The sequence below is a fragment of the Ictalurus punctatus genome, chromosome 12 (assembly GCF_001660625.3).
Source record: "Ictalurus punctatus breed USDA103 chromosome 12, Coco_2.0, whole genome shotgun sequence".
In the NCBI taxonomy this organism is placed as follows: domain Eukaryota; kingdom Metazoa; phylum Chordata; class Actinopteri; order Siluriformes; family Ictaluridae; genus Ictalurus; species Ictalurus punctatus.
Window position 1 is genome coordinate 10,164,373 of NC_030427.2, and position 15,223 is coordinate 10,179,595.

The window sequence follows — 15,223 nt, forward strand, 5'->3', positions numbered from 1 at the left end:
CTGCATCGCACAGCATTCAACTGCGATGACCATGTTACTTCGGGTTATTGGTGCCGCTAGCCAACTGTTATGCAATCCTCATGTCATCTGACAACCTCACACTTTCCAGTTCCCAGCTAGCTTACTTTATTTGTAAAATGTTGTCCTTCTGTATAAGTTTCAATCAACTTCTGTTCAGCTGTTAGTCTGAGGTCACTGGGCAAAAGCCTAACACCACTGATACTACCGCTACAGCACTAGTATCAGTATGTTTCGTCGAATATTGGCTTTCCAATGGAGTCATTTACCTTTGATGTCTTTCTGTATGCTTTAATGGACACTCCTCTATGGGGTTAATATGGCAGATTCTTAAAGTCCTGATCGATCTGAGTAATGTCGGTTCTTCACTCGCGGGGGTTTGCGAAGCAGTTATGAATTTGGATTGCTTTCTTGTGGCTTTTCCAGACATGAGAGCATGCCAAAGAAATATCTTGTACAGATTAAGAAATGGACGCAGATGAAGTCATTTATCATACTAAGTAGTTTCGCGTGTCCTTGTTGTGGTTAGCTAGATGTATGGGGTTTAGAAAGAGAGAGCTGGGTTGAAATTGGGGCAAAGCTTTGCTTTCTGTGACAGTCACCAGTCTACATACATCTTCATGTCTGTTTGAAATGTTGGAGTGATTTCATTGCCTGTAGGCCTAATAGATTGGGACTGTAGCTCTATATGTCATGTACTGGCAATAGACTAAGAACAAAACAGTTACTTTTGTTTATTTACGTTATATTAACCTTTTTTTTTTTTTTTTTAATGTGAGCTATTTCTTGGGGAAAACTTTTCATGATATTCTGTGAATTATTTATTTCTTCGCTCATTCATTGTTTTTGTTTGCTTGTTTAGTTTTGTTTGTAGGTTTTGCTTTATTCATTCTCCAGAAAGTAGCATATAGTCTGTGTGTAAAGTGTAAAGTTTACTAAGATATTCGTTTAAGTAACGCATTTTTGCGTATAGTTACAAATCATTACATGGGCGTTTTTGACCCGAAAAGAGCACAAGTCCTCTGCAGCCATCTTTGTTTAGATGTATCTTGATATAGTGTTGAAGTGTTACATACTTAACGCCCCTATGTCATCATTTACTTATTTTTAAAATTTCACAATTTTTTCCCCCCAGTTTTTTTTTTATAGATATTCCAACTTTTCTACCACAGCCAAGTGAAAAATCATTATATGTGATATTTAGTCTATTTAAGAAAATTGTTAGGTTATTTTTGTTCACATTTTTGAAAAGAGCTGACTGTAATCCATCAAGTTAAGTGTTTCTTGTCAGTTAGTTGGAAGCGCAATTGACAACTCGAGATTATTGGCTGCTGACGAGTCTGATGCAGAGGCCTGATGCAAAAAAGAAAACCTAGTGGAGGGAAAATTGGTATTTTATGGATTCCGTCAATGAATGCAAATGAGTGAGCGTCTCCATTTATAGCTCATAGCCTTCAGCGCGTGTATGTTAAATACCACTGTATTGTATCGTATATATTTAGTGTTACCTACTTGCTTTTTCCTCACCTGATCTACCCCAGCACATGTTTATTACGTAAAGTCACAGGGAGATTGCGCAATGATGAAGTGTTCTGCCACTTTTCCATTTCAGTTAAAGCAATTAAGCTTTTTCTATACAGTATTGACCCAGAGTCAGTCAGCTAGAGAAAACCGTTAGACTATTTAGACAAGCTGAAGAAGGCTAAATCAGGCTAAAGGAAGCTGCTCTTAATAAATACCAGAGCATTTCCAGATATCCAGACCCAACTGATCTTTTTCTCGGTTTCTCGAATGATCATGAGTAATATTTTTAGTAATTAAATACAGTAGGGTCTAAAAGTCTGAGACCACTAACCAAAAAAAGCTTCTATTTTATTTCAACAATTTTCATTACAAATTATATTATTGACAAACAAACTTGAGTGAAAAGTAATATCTTGAAATGCTGTATTTACCTGAATCGCAGAGTTTCTTAGTATTTGGTGCATCTCTCTCTTTTTTTTTTTTTTGCCTTAATTACAGTGTGCACGCGAGCTGGCGTGGAGGTTTGTGCAAAACCTTATGATCCATTTTAGATCAAATCCACCCGAGTGTTGCGTTTGAACACATGCTTTAATTAAAGAGATTATTCCTGACGAAATCCTGACCTTTTGTACAAAGCAGTTACATGATCAATATCACAAATTTGAATTACATTTAAAAAAGGGGTCTAAAATAGTGCGGAGTCTTGATTTGAACTATTTTTACCGATGTATGAATTGTTTGCTCCGACCCCTCCCCTTCCCATCGCCCTGCTCACCAGCAGATAAACATGATACTCTACACACAGAAACCCAACAGTGTCCCGACTAATCTTATAACAGACTTGCGGCGATAAAATAACTTGTTTATACTGGTTAAAAACATCTGATTAGTCAATTTCCATTCCGCCGGCACGGTGGAACGCCAGTGTACTACAAGAAAAGCTTAAACACTCAAGATGTGCTTTCTTTGTTTTAAATATTTAAAAACTCTAAAACCTTCAGTTTATTTTCAATTTTAAATGAAAGGAAAATATGGTTTCAGACTTTTGGACCCCACTATATCATATATAATGTGCATTTCATTTAAAATTGAAAACAACAAAGTAAAATGTTTTGTATATAGAAAATCGCCAGTTAATGGGTGCTACTGGGTTTTAGCTCAATGGTATACATGACCTATTGCTGACCTATTGAACTGGCTTGAGGATATTGGTTTTTAGAGAGAGTTCCGGATAAAGGCGCCTGCTAAATGTTGTAAATGTAAAAAAAAAAAAAAAAAAAATTTAAAATAGAAGTGAATAATGTTCCCAGAAAAGCTCTTTAACAGTTGGCAGTGTTGTCTGTAAACATTGCAGTTGTATCATGGGCATTACAGTGCTTTTGTCAGTTTGTTTATTTTATTTTATTTTTTTGTTTATTTTGTTGTTTTATTTGATTGGTTTTGCTTGCTAATCATTCACAGAGGTTGCTGTTTGGTTGGATGGTGTTTTTGAATGTGTAAAGTTTCACATTGAAAAAAATTACTTTGGTTCATTCTCACCTTAAGGTTAAAGCCTACTCTTTTGCCTTCATTCACTAACTCAGTCCTTCTTTCACTCTCACGGTTTCCTTCGGAAGAGCCTGACATTAACACAAGTGACTCAGATTCGAGTCACAGCGACCGTGTCATTATTGGCTTCGAGATCTGGATAAGGTCGTTGAAACCTTGTTATTATTTGGAATTACTGACACAGGCGGTTTTTAGAAATGACTTCAGCTCCAAGGCTTTTTGCCAATCTTTCTTTCATTCCCATCCATTGTCATGGATGCAGAAAGGAAGGAAGGAAAAGCGTCAGTTATTTCTGTCTCGTCTCCAGTTCCGAATCTTATACAGTCTGGCAGGTTCACAAAGACAGAGCCATCTCAATTATTGTGGTGTTTTGCATCTTTCATTTAATCAATCCTTCTTTCACGCTTCCCATTCGGACTTTTCTTTAATTGTAAAGGAGAGAGAGAGAGAGAGAGAGAGCAAGTTCTCGTTTCACCTGTGATTCCCTGTTGGGTTGTGATTTTGTATTCTGTATTCTTTTGCTTCTGTTTTCGTTTTGCTAATCTACCACACGTCTTTATAGGTTATTATAATTCAGACAATAGAGTAACTATTTCCAGTGTTACTGTTCATATGTATTCATTTATTCTTAAGTTATATGGCAGACTCTTTAATCCAAAGGGGTTTACAATGGTGTCCAAGCATTGTGTTAAAGGAAATAATGTAAATGTAATCCTGTTATTTGTTAGCCACGTTAGTGCCGTAGCTCCGATGCAAAACTACATAAATAACTTCAAAATCATGTTTTTCCTGATGGACAATATTCAATCCCTCCAAGATTTTGCGATTTTTGTGATCGCAGAAATGACCGCAAAATCAAGGAAACGTTCTGAAGTATTTTGAAATATTTGGAGGAGCTTGCAATTTTTCAAATTTACCACAGATTTGGGCCAAGATGTGTCACGTGACGTCATCAAAGCACGCCATGTGATGTCATCACAGCGAGCGTTCAGCCAAATCCCTCTTTGAAGCATGTGTGTTGATCATAAGTACAGCTTAAAGGTCAAGTACAGTTTTGGCAATTCGAGGAGTTTTCGGCCAAAAAAGCACAAAAAACTGCTAATTGCATCGCAAATTTTGAAAAATCCACAGTAAAAATCAAGCATTTTTGGCACAAGAATCACAAAAAAACCCTGCAAAATCCTGTGGGGACTGTCCATTTAGGGTCAAGAGTAATTTTATCAAAATGCAAGCTGGGTGCAAGAGGGAGAGCCACCCTCTCTGAAAAATGCTAATATGTTACTATGCCTCTGTGGTGCTTTTAGCCCTGCTAACTTCAGCTGTTAATAATATAATATATTATATTATTTATTATATATATTTATATATTACTTTTGTGTTCAGCAAGAAAAAAAAGCTAAGCCTCCATCAGTCCTGAAGCTTTTTTCCTCTTATGGAATACTTATGGTACACTCTGTCACTCTGTTACTTTGTTTACATTTTCACACCCTCTTGCTATCTCCTGATTGACTGCGGTTCCTGCCAGCCACCATTTACCTAGACTTCTTTTGTGCCTAAAGTTGGGGTGTGCTGATGTTTGGCATATCTGTGCTGGAATAAAACATACTATATGCTTACAAATTTCATTTTTCACATATTGTAGATCTGATGTAACCCTGTCAAATTTGTACAAATATAGGTTGTACCCGATTACATCATGTTCACCTAAACATGTGAATGATGGAAATCATTTCAATGAATATGGGGTAATATATGACGGCTGGGTGAAGAACATAGGCCATTGATTACGTCGTTAAATTGCTATTAACATTGCTATTATGTTCTGGGCCAAGTTCCTGGCTTTTACCTGTGACATGTACTGTATCTACATTATTTGTTTTCCTCTGAACATGGGTCATTAATTGACACACAGTTAGGTCTACCGAAAGATCGATCTCATCTCACACTGTGCCAGACATTCGCTGTAACACACTTGACTGAAGCGATAAACTGAGGGAAACAAGGTCTAGGCAGATTGATACACTTACATGCTAGCCTAATGTAGTCTGTACCAGGACTTTTAACTACGTCACATAGCTCATATGTACAGAATATACTGTATACAGAAACACTATTTGCATGATTATTTGAAGTTCGATGGAATGGCGTCAGACATTATCACCATACCATCGGCCTGTTTCTGTTTACATGCATATTGCTCGCCACACCTGAGCCTCTGCTTTCATCTAGTCCATGCCAATGTATTAGACTCCAGGTGAAAGTAGATGGAGCGGGTAATGTGTAATTTTTGCAAATTGTGGCCAAGAGGGTAACAGTGCAATGTTTGTAGCGCTGTAGTTTATTTCGCCAAATTTGGAAAAGAGAGCAGCATTTGCAGCTGAAGCAGATTCCTCAAAGCTTTAAGCTGTGAATGTTATGTGTTGATTATATCTGGTAGGTTTCATTATGGCACCATACCTGATGAACCTTACATGTATAAGGTGTCTAATCTTGCTTAATATTAGGTGCTGATATAAAATAGTCGTATGACATTTATCTAGCTAATCATTGGAGTTCAAAAGTTTAGCTGCTTTTAAATACGGACGCACACGATGGCACAAGATGGCCGTTTTCATAACCTTTCCAACTATTAGGATGTGTGCGCGCGTAGTTTCCTAGTTACATATTGTTATATAAGTACTGCCAAGTATTTAGACAGTATATCTTTAAACAATTTCTATAGTTATGTGTGCATAATTATATTTCCAATTTTTCATTTTTGTGTTTAATACTACATATTGTTAGTGTATTTAACTCACACCTGTCGCACAGTTTGCACTGTGTGTACATTTTAAACTCATCTCTCTCTCTCTCTCTCTCTCTCTCTCTCTCTCTCTCTCTCTCTCTCTCTCTCTCTTCAGTGCGGGAAGGCGGCTGAGAACTTCGACAAGTTCTTCACGCGCACCCAGCCACAGCTCACTCCTCCAGACCAGCTCGTCATCGCCAACATTGACCAGTCCGAGTTCTCTGGCTTCACCTTTATCAACCCACAGTTCGTCAACCCGTCCCTCACCAACAGCATATGAACCCGGAATAAGACAGTAACTCAACCTGCACAACCCCCAGAATGCCTCATACTTAGTTTTTTCCCTGTCATGTCTAATAGAATTTCAATGTTAACTCCAACCATTTTCTATTGCTTTGCTCTCTTATAGGATTTTTACAATTATTCGGTCCGTCATTTTAGTTATAAGCCAGTCAAAGTGTTAATAGTGCTTGGTTGGTGTTGTGTAGTATGGGTGTTTTTACACTAAACTGACAACGTAATATAATGAAGTCATACGATATGGGGCGTGTTGGTTGGCGATTTTTTCTCTTGACTTGAAACCCCTTAAGAGATGCAAAAACCTGTGCTTCCTGGTGTTGTATAGTGTAATCCATGCCAGTCTTCCCAATAAGGAAGCATGAAGTTGGGTTCTATCAGACCTGTGCGTTAATTATTTTCACCTCTGACATGTCAATTACCTTTGCCTCTGGTTGTGTTGACAAGCACATGCTCCAAAGTGTTCATTTTTCATTTTTGAAGAGCTCTCAGATTGAGCTTCATCCTGGAATTGGTTGCGGATATTCAATGTAAAATGACCACCGATGATGAAATTTAAGACTGGATCTACCGGTTTCAACGTGCACTGTAGCTAACCACCGGTAGAAAGCATACGCTATGTGTGTATGACGTACAATCCGAAAGCCGCTCTCACATCACCATTAAATGAAGGCAGATTTTTGACACAGCAGCTAAACCAGATATCAATACATCAAGTTGTTAAAGATACAAAAAAAACATAGACAAGATGGTTAATTATCTTACTCACTAAGTAACAGGCAAGCTAGCTGAATGACATGGTAGTAGTCATATGAATGATTTTAATAGATGCATCTAGTTTGCTTTTCCATATCATTATATCTATCCAATAGAATTTCAGTTCTCGATTTCAACGTAAGATTTATTGAAATCATTATTCCGTGTACGTATCTCTCACATGACGCTACTTCATATCGTTGTGGTCTGCACGTAAAATAGCAAAACCAAATAATGATCAGTTCATATCGCGTTTAGCTTCTGACCTACGTGTAACAGTTTACCGTTCAGGCGTTTTTAAGAAGATTTGACACATTTTTTCTTTTCTTTTTTTTTTTTCTTCTTTTTTTTTTGTACACATCTCATGAAGTCTCCCATTCGCTTAGCACAGACTGCAAAACCTTTTGTCATTTTTTATGGGGGTTTGTGGAACATGCCATGCAACTGATTTTTTTTCTTTCTTTCTTTCTTTTCTTTATAAAATGAAATCGCTGACAAATTAAGACGGAGTGAAGTGTTTAGATACCTGTCATACACACGTGTTGCATGCTCTTAAATTCTAATAACACCAGAGTATTATGTTGTTGCGATTACAAATTTATATATACATATATACATATTTCAATTTCAGCAAGTAGAGTATATATATATATATATATATATGTATGTATATACACGATATGCTACTTGCTGAAATTGTCTTTCTACTACTATTTTAGATTTCTTTTAAATATTTTTCTTCCTGGCCTACTAGTGATCATTCAGTATAATCTTGCAGCAGTGTATTAATGATTTTGTAAATATTTCTAGGTTATTTAAAAAAAAAAAAAAAAACATTTTAAAAAAGGGAGAGTGATACAGAAAGAGAGCGTGAATAGCGAGTTGAAATTTTTCTACCAACAACTGAATGTGTTTTTATGACATCTAGCTGATCATGAGTTCCCTAGAACAATCTATTTTTTCGGTTACTGTCCTTGCACGAGTTTCAATCAGCTGATGTTAACTTTAGAAAAACTATCAAATGCTTTACACACTGTTTTAGTAAAAATTTCTAGTCCTGTATCTCCTGTCCCTTATACATGTTTACTGCCTAATTAAACTTTTATATACTTGTATATACACTGCATATATACTACACTACTGTTCAAAGGCTTGGAATCACATGACATGACATTTTGATATCACACTCTCGGGGGAAAAAAGGGTAGTAAACTGTGCGGGTCCTTGTCAATGGTACCATCAAGCATACAATACATCTTTTGTACATTTATCTGGAAAGGTGTATATAGTGTACTTACTCTAGAAGCTAATTACAGGTACGAGCGTGGTCCTTAAGTTCCAATTCTGTACCTTGTAATTTTTGTAATTAATACACACTAAAGGTACAAAAGATGTATGTTTTTGCGATACCACCACAGTGACGAGGAAAAATACAGTTTAGTTGTTTTTGTTTTCCTGAGAGTCCATTATTATCATTATTTTATACACTAAACTCTTTTAAAGTATAATAGATATAACATTTACCAGACACCAAAATGTATTTTTAGAGGTTTTATTTAGTATTTATTTGTTTAGTACTGATTGAAGCATTTTGAGGGAAACAAAAGTGGTAAATTATATTCTGGGAATTGTCAATGTATTGTAATTATTAGCAAGCGTATAGTTTAAGTATTTCCACATAAAGGTTTGATCTCCCCTTTCCTAACAATTTTTTAAAAATAATTTTATATTAATGTTTATACTAATGTTTTGAAACTATACAACTTTTTTTCTGAAACTTTGGAACCATTGAAATGATTAATAGTTATTCCAGACAAATAATGTTTTACAGCTTTCTACAAAAGACTTAACTGCATAGCATGTGGGTCTTATTACAGTCATTTTATAGATCTGAACTAAAAGTGATTTGTTTATATTACCGATCACTTCATTCAGAATCTTTTTGAGTGATGATTTCAGACTTTTGAACGGTAGTGTGTATATGTGAGTACGCAAAAAAACACGGTTACATATTTGTGTAATTGGAGTTTTTCTGTTATAAGGTTTACGTCAAAGATTTACGTACTTGTAGAAAAGATAGTGCGGTAGACGTCAGCATCGATGCTTAAGAAACAAACCCCATATGTTTCCAAACGTGTATGGAGCAGGCTATATTGTTTGTGAGAGTTGATTGGTTGTAAAGTGTGTGCTGATTGGCTGATGTGGTCCTGCGGTTGCCTTGGCTTTTACAGCCTGCATGTTGGTTATGCTAAAAGTATGCACATGGAAACCTTACTAAAACAGACAAACATATACACTACTATATATATAAAATATATATGAATTATATATATATATATATATATATATATATATATATATATATATATATATATATATATATATATGTGTGTGTGTGTGTGTGTGTGTGTGTGTGTGTGTGTGTGTGTGTGTGTGTGTGTATGTATACACACACATACTATAGATATAAAAAAGTCTACAAACCCCTGTTAAAATGGCGGGTGAAACCAGATAAATCATGTCAGAACTTTTTCCAGCCTCAAGGTGAAAGTGCAATGTATAGAAATTAAGTGAAAAATTAATCAGAAACATTTTAAGTTAATTTTTTTTTTTTTTAAAGTTACAAGAACCTGCATTCATTAGTGTGCTCACCCTCCTATAATTGGGGATGTAGCTGTGTTCAGTATGAACCAATCACATTCAATCTCATGTTCAAAAGTAGCTCTATATTTACCTAAAATGTTTCTGATTGTTTTTTTTTCACTTACGTTTTACATGTTGTAATGCCATATCGAAGGTGGGAAAAGTTCTGACAATATTTTTCTTGGTTTAATTTTTTTACATCATAAAAACCTGTCATTTTAAAAGGAGTGTGTAGTCTTTTTATATCCATTGTATATACATATAGTGTGCATGATGACTGAAGCATTCTAGATCACACAGCATGGACTTAATGTGGCAAAAATATTTCTTATATAATGGGATGTTTTTTTGTCCTGTGTCAGTCTTAAAAGTAATGAAAATGTTGAATTTCTTTTGGTCTTGTAATTTGTATCGTGTGGATTCTTCAAACTGCCAGGCTGTAGGGAATTCGTAACATTTCTAACATTTGACCCATTTGCTGATGTTTTGCTTAAATCCAAGTCCAGAATGAAGATCCCATGACAGTTTGGTTGTGGGATCCCATTTCCCAAACCTTTTGGTTATCATCATCAGATACACGACAACATATGGGCTCAATTTTGGCACCAACTCTAGGGAAGTAGGTCAAGTTCATAACAGCCTTGACTTACTGCTGCTTTTTATACTAAATAATGTTTATGTACTGGCACATGTTGATCAGTAATTAGATGATTTATTGTGATACTACACACAAACATGATAGAATTATTGTGAGTAGAAAGTTTTCCTAAATAGGCGGAATGACAGGAGGCTCATGTCGCTTGTAAGCTGGTATTTCTATGTCTTACACATTCACACTAGTCTTACACATTTGCACTAGAGCATTTCTTTCCTTGATTTATAGTTAAAGTACAGGTAATATTGATCAAATCCAAGAAGGAGTCACCTTTGAGACCCTTCGTTTTAACTTTAAACCACTTGGACTTCTTTGAGAGTTTATCTCTATCTCAGAACTCACAGATATACTCAGTTCTGTAAGGTTCTATCTAAATATGGCTCGTGCGCAAAACTTTATCTTCTAATTGTCTCAAAACTGTAGCTCTTGTTGAGATGTAAAAGTACGTTTCTGGGGAAATAAAACAATGTCCCATATCTCAAAATGGCTCTTCAGCCAGACAGAACCTTAAAATATAATATAATATATAAGATCACAGGTTTTTTTTTTATTTTTTATTAACCATGGCTCACAGGTTTTCTTACCTTCTTACCTAAACATATGATATAGCCAGCTAACACAAGCCAGCTACATAAGTTTTGAGGTTACAGTGCGATAGTTAGATGCAAAAAAAAAAAAAAAGACATCAGAAGTACCAAGAGTCTGGTTTGTCTTGTTTTTTTTTTTTTTTGCATTGCTACACAGAGAAAGATACATAAGGTGCTATTCTTCAATTTGGCTTCCATGTGGCACAACAGAATAGCATTCGCCATATCTTTGGGAGATCATATCTAGTCCAAGAGAGCAGCAAAATTGGCTGTGCTCTCTATCTGGGAGGGACAGCATGCTCTCTCACCTGTCAGAGTCATACTAGCCAATCTTGCGCATCTCCGAGATTATGTGTGTGGAAGAGGGCAAATAGCACTTTCCTTCAAGTGTGTTACGTTGCACTGTGGCTGTTTGGAAAGATGCAGAGGCTGGCATCATGTCTTGGAGAAAACACAATGCTAGCCTTCACCCTCCCGGTTGGTAGCTGTGGTGTAGCAAGCAAGAAGTGGGTAGGAATTAGTAATTATTAAAATTAAGGAGAAATGTGTATTTAAAAATGTTTACTTTTAGCTGCCGGCCAATTGAATTTTTGATAAACAGTGATACGATGATACAAACCATATGCATTTGGTTTTACCATCCATCGTTACCCATCATCCCTCAGCAGTGCCAAGCCAATAACTGAGCCCGATGATAGCAGTGTTGCACTAACTGGTTAGTCTCCACCACCACATGTACAAGTGTTTATTTAAAAAAAACTGTGTGTGGTAGACAACTGTAGCCATATTCCTCTGTGTGTATGAGCCTCTGGAGTCAGAGGAGATAATTATTCCACCACAGTGCTGATAATGTGGTGGCGTGTGCAGTTCCCAGCCATGTGGGCAGCCACTGCTTTCCGATTTCTTCAATATCGCTTGCTTTGCTTGTTCGGCCATTTTGAAGTGATGGAATATCCCGTCTTGCCTTACCTAGCAATCAGGCCATCCCTGTGCCTCTGATAGTAATTGGGTATGGGTATGTGTGTGGGTGTGGGTGGGTGAGTATGTGAGTGTGTGTGAGTGTGCATGCAGTCGTATATGTGTGTGGGGAAAATGCTTGTATTTTTGGCTCTTTTTAATGAACACTAATTCCTCAGTCCTTCCTGCATGCCTTGTTCTCTGCATTCTCGCACTTCTTTCTGCCAAACACACACACACAAAAAAAAAACTCATTAAAACAGATCCAGCTTCTGTTCTAAAACTGATACTGCTTCTTTAACAACTTTTCGACTTGCAGAATCAAGTGCACTCCAGGATGAGTCAGACAACCTGCTATTTAATGATTTAATTTCTCCTTCTTTAGTTTTTGTGATTATGTAACTGGAGAAATGGAGAAAATGAAACTCAAAGATTTTAAAACCCAAAAGTAAGTTATTCTTCCTGTACGAGGACATATTTTAATACTAATTTAGTTTAAACTGTTGATTTTAAAACGTATTTAAAAACTAACAATACCACATGTATAACATATACCAAAAATAAAAGCTTTTTAAAATGGTTTCGTTTTTATCCTACTCTTCTCAAAAGGTCAGATGTTAAAACTAATTTAGCCAAAAAAAAAAAAACAGGTTTTAAAGTGAAAATTGCCCGAAATGACAGGTTTGGAAAAATAACAGATTTTTTTAATGAAATTTGCCCAAAAGGACAGATTTCAAAACTGATTAAAATTAATCTTACCCCAAAAAAATACAGATTTCAAAAGTTATTCTTCTCAAAACAGCAAATTTTTATATTTCTGTTTAAAGTAGTCCATTTTAAAGCATTATTTTCACTAAAGAATATTTTAAAACTAATTCTGCCCTATACCAAAAATGCAGAGAAGCGAAACTAATTTCAAAACTAATCTTTCTCAGATTTTAAAAATGATTTTGCAAAAAAAAAAAAAAAAAACAACACAAAAAAACCCTTAAAACATAATGTAAAAAGAAAGCTATTCAGAAAGACAAAAACGGAAAACTGATTCTGCCTGACATGGTTTTAAACTTTTTATTTATAATCTGTTTCCACTTATGAGCAGTTTGAATTCTTTTCACGCCTGCTTCTCTTTTTTGCTTTCATTTTTGTCTCCATCAGTTTATATGTTTTTAGAAAGCAGGATGGTCCCTTTCATTATCAGGAGGAATATAAGCCCTAAAGTTTTGTCTCTGACTCTCTGATGAAGGCGTGTTCAAATGCCACGTGACGCTCTCACTCTCTGTGCTTGTACATACTGACCGACATGATCGACTCGATTGAACATTTGTAATGGTGTCTGTTGGTTTGCCCCCTTCTTTCCTCAGTCTACACCTTCAGATATAACCATTGATATTTGTACCTAATGTATGATACTGCAAATAAAGTATGAGAAATAAAGCACCCTTTTGAATCTGTTTCCTCTCATTTCTGTGTTCGTATGCACAAGGTATGGCGGTAATAACAGCTTTATAACGAAATTAAAGGGCTCTAAATTATTTTTTTAACATCACGCCATTAATAGACCTACTGTTACAGTACAAACAAAACAGTCTTTTTTTATAACCCATTAAAAGTCTGTCGCTGCCCTTGTATTACGATACGTTTAATTGGATTGACTGTATTATGGCCTATTTTTCATGGCTGAGTGTCACGTATCAGGAAGCTCTGGACTCCACTTCCCATCAGCCACTGCACTGCACTACATGTCACATGACCACCTGCACCTGATTCACGTTTTGGTTAATGAGCACTGTGTATATATAGCCATTGTCTGCACTGATTCACTGTCTTTCATTGTCTTAGACTTTCGTGTTCCCGTGTTTTGTTTCATGCCACAGTATTTTGCTTAGTTGTCTTAGTTTTGTTCTTTGATTGTTTAAATAAATGTTATATACTGCAATTGCTTCTGGCTCAACCTTGAATCGTGACACTGAGGTTACGACTACTCCAACAGATTTCATGGTTAAGCTTTTTCTTTAACAATGTGAACACCACTGTTTACTTATCAGTTTCTGTTGTTGGTGTTTATATGTTAATGTATATTTGTGTGTGCATGTTAGCAACCAAAAATTTAAGCTAAACGTTTTTATGGGTGTCTCAATCAGCTCCCTACGTGGTGAATCAGTATATCGTGTACACGAGTTCGGGCACCGGTAAGGACCCTGGCGCACTACACATTGGGACACTGATGAATCAATTTCCCACGACATGTCTACGTACTCATCGGTTAACAACACTGTAGGCTTGTGTGGTCCTTCTATTACTTTATTAACACTTGGCTGTGAGATTTTAAAAAGAAAGGTAGAAACCTTTGCTAATCTGAAACAAAGTTCAGGTATCTGGTTTGTCATGTGCAAACGTATCTTTAGCTAGTATTTTTATTTAGGCAAATGAGGATCTAACTTCATGGTGCTCTAAGGAACAAGTGAGGCAGAATCCAATCCAAGCTGTTGAGGGTCATTGTTCACATATTCGCCGGTGCACCTCTGTAGTGTTAAAAGCTCGTTCCACTAACAGGCGGGTCAGAGCCAAAAGACACCCCCTCAACAAGGGAATACCTTCTTTCTCCACGTACTGAAATTTTGCATAGTAATGATCACAGGGGTTGATGATGACTATCTTGTGAAAACTTGAGAATCAGCATTAGTAGTACAAATATACTGTAGATGGTATATCAGGATGAACTAACAGCTCATAGCACTGAGAGAAATTGACAACAAAATGAAACAGCATGTCGGTGTATATTTTCCACCTGCGCTGTTTACTTTGCAGTTGCACCGTATGTCATGTTAATTCTTTTGGACATGATACCAGATTCTTTATGAAAATGTTCCGTGCTAGTTTATCAACCTCCAGTGCAATTCCAGCAGACGGTGCTAAAATATTTAGCACCTCATTTCATAACTTTTGAAACGTTTATATATGCCTCAGTGTGCATGTGAAAGGGAGCACAAAAGGAGCTCATCTCTGTGTATTACAAGTTTTGATAAGTTTTCTTACCTGTTAGAGAATTTAATTCATGTGTATTTCTGATATTTAGAAATTAATTTCTTTGCACGACATAGCCCAAGTCGGAGAGCAATTGTATATTCTGTGCTTTGTGAGTCTTGTATAACGTTATAGTTGTGTTTACTAAAATGCAACACATATCAACAAGTCCTGGAAAAAGATGCTTTGTCTTTCAAATTAAGTCATTTTCAGCGTAAAAAATAAAAAGTGCGTGAAAGACCAACTTAAAACCAAGCTAGAACTGAGACAGTTCAAGAAGTCATGCAATCTGAAAAAATGAATCAAATGTGAAGTGATGCCTACATGGTTGAGACCAAAGGTTAGCGCAGAAGTTTGAGGTGAGCTCTGGGAAGGTGAAGAGTCCGAACAAGTCAAATGGCCATACTTACCACATCCCTTGTCTCCTCC

General features: G+C 36.2%; 1 protein-coding gene across 2 annotated transcripts in view; it reads left to right on the top strand.

The window, feature by feature from the left end:
* prkcaa (protein kinase C, alpha, a) overlaps window positions 1–8,119 on the top strand; it is a 191,435-nt gene extending 183,316 nt beyond the window's left edge. For both annotated transcript variants that reach the window (XM_047158872.2, XM_017482159.3), the window contains one exon: window positions 5,991–8,119. In XM_047158872.2, the coding sequence (XP_047014828.1) occupies window positions 5,991–6,155 (165 nt within the window). In that variant the 3' untranslated portion in view covers window positions 6,156–8,119. The remainder of the gene's footprint in view (window positions 1–5,990) is intronic.
* Window positions 8,120–15,223: the final 7,104 nt, after the last annotated feature.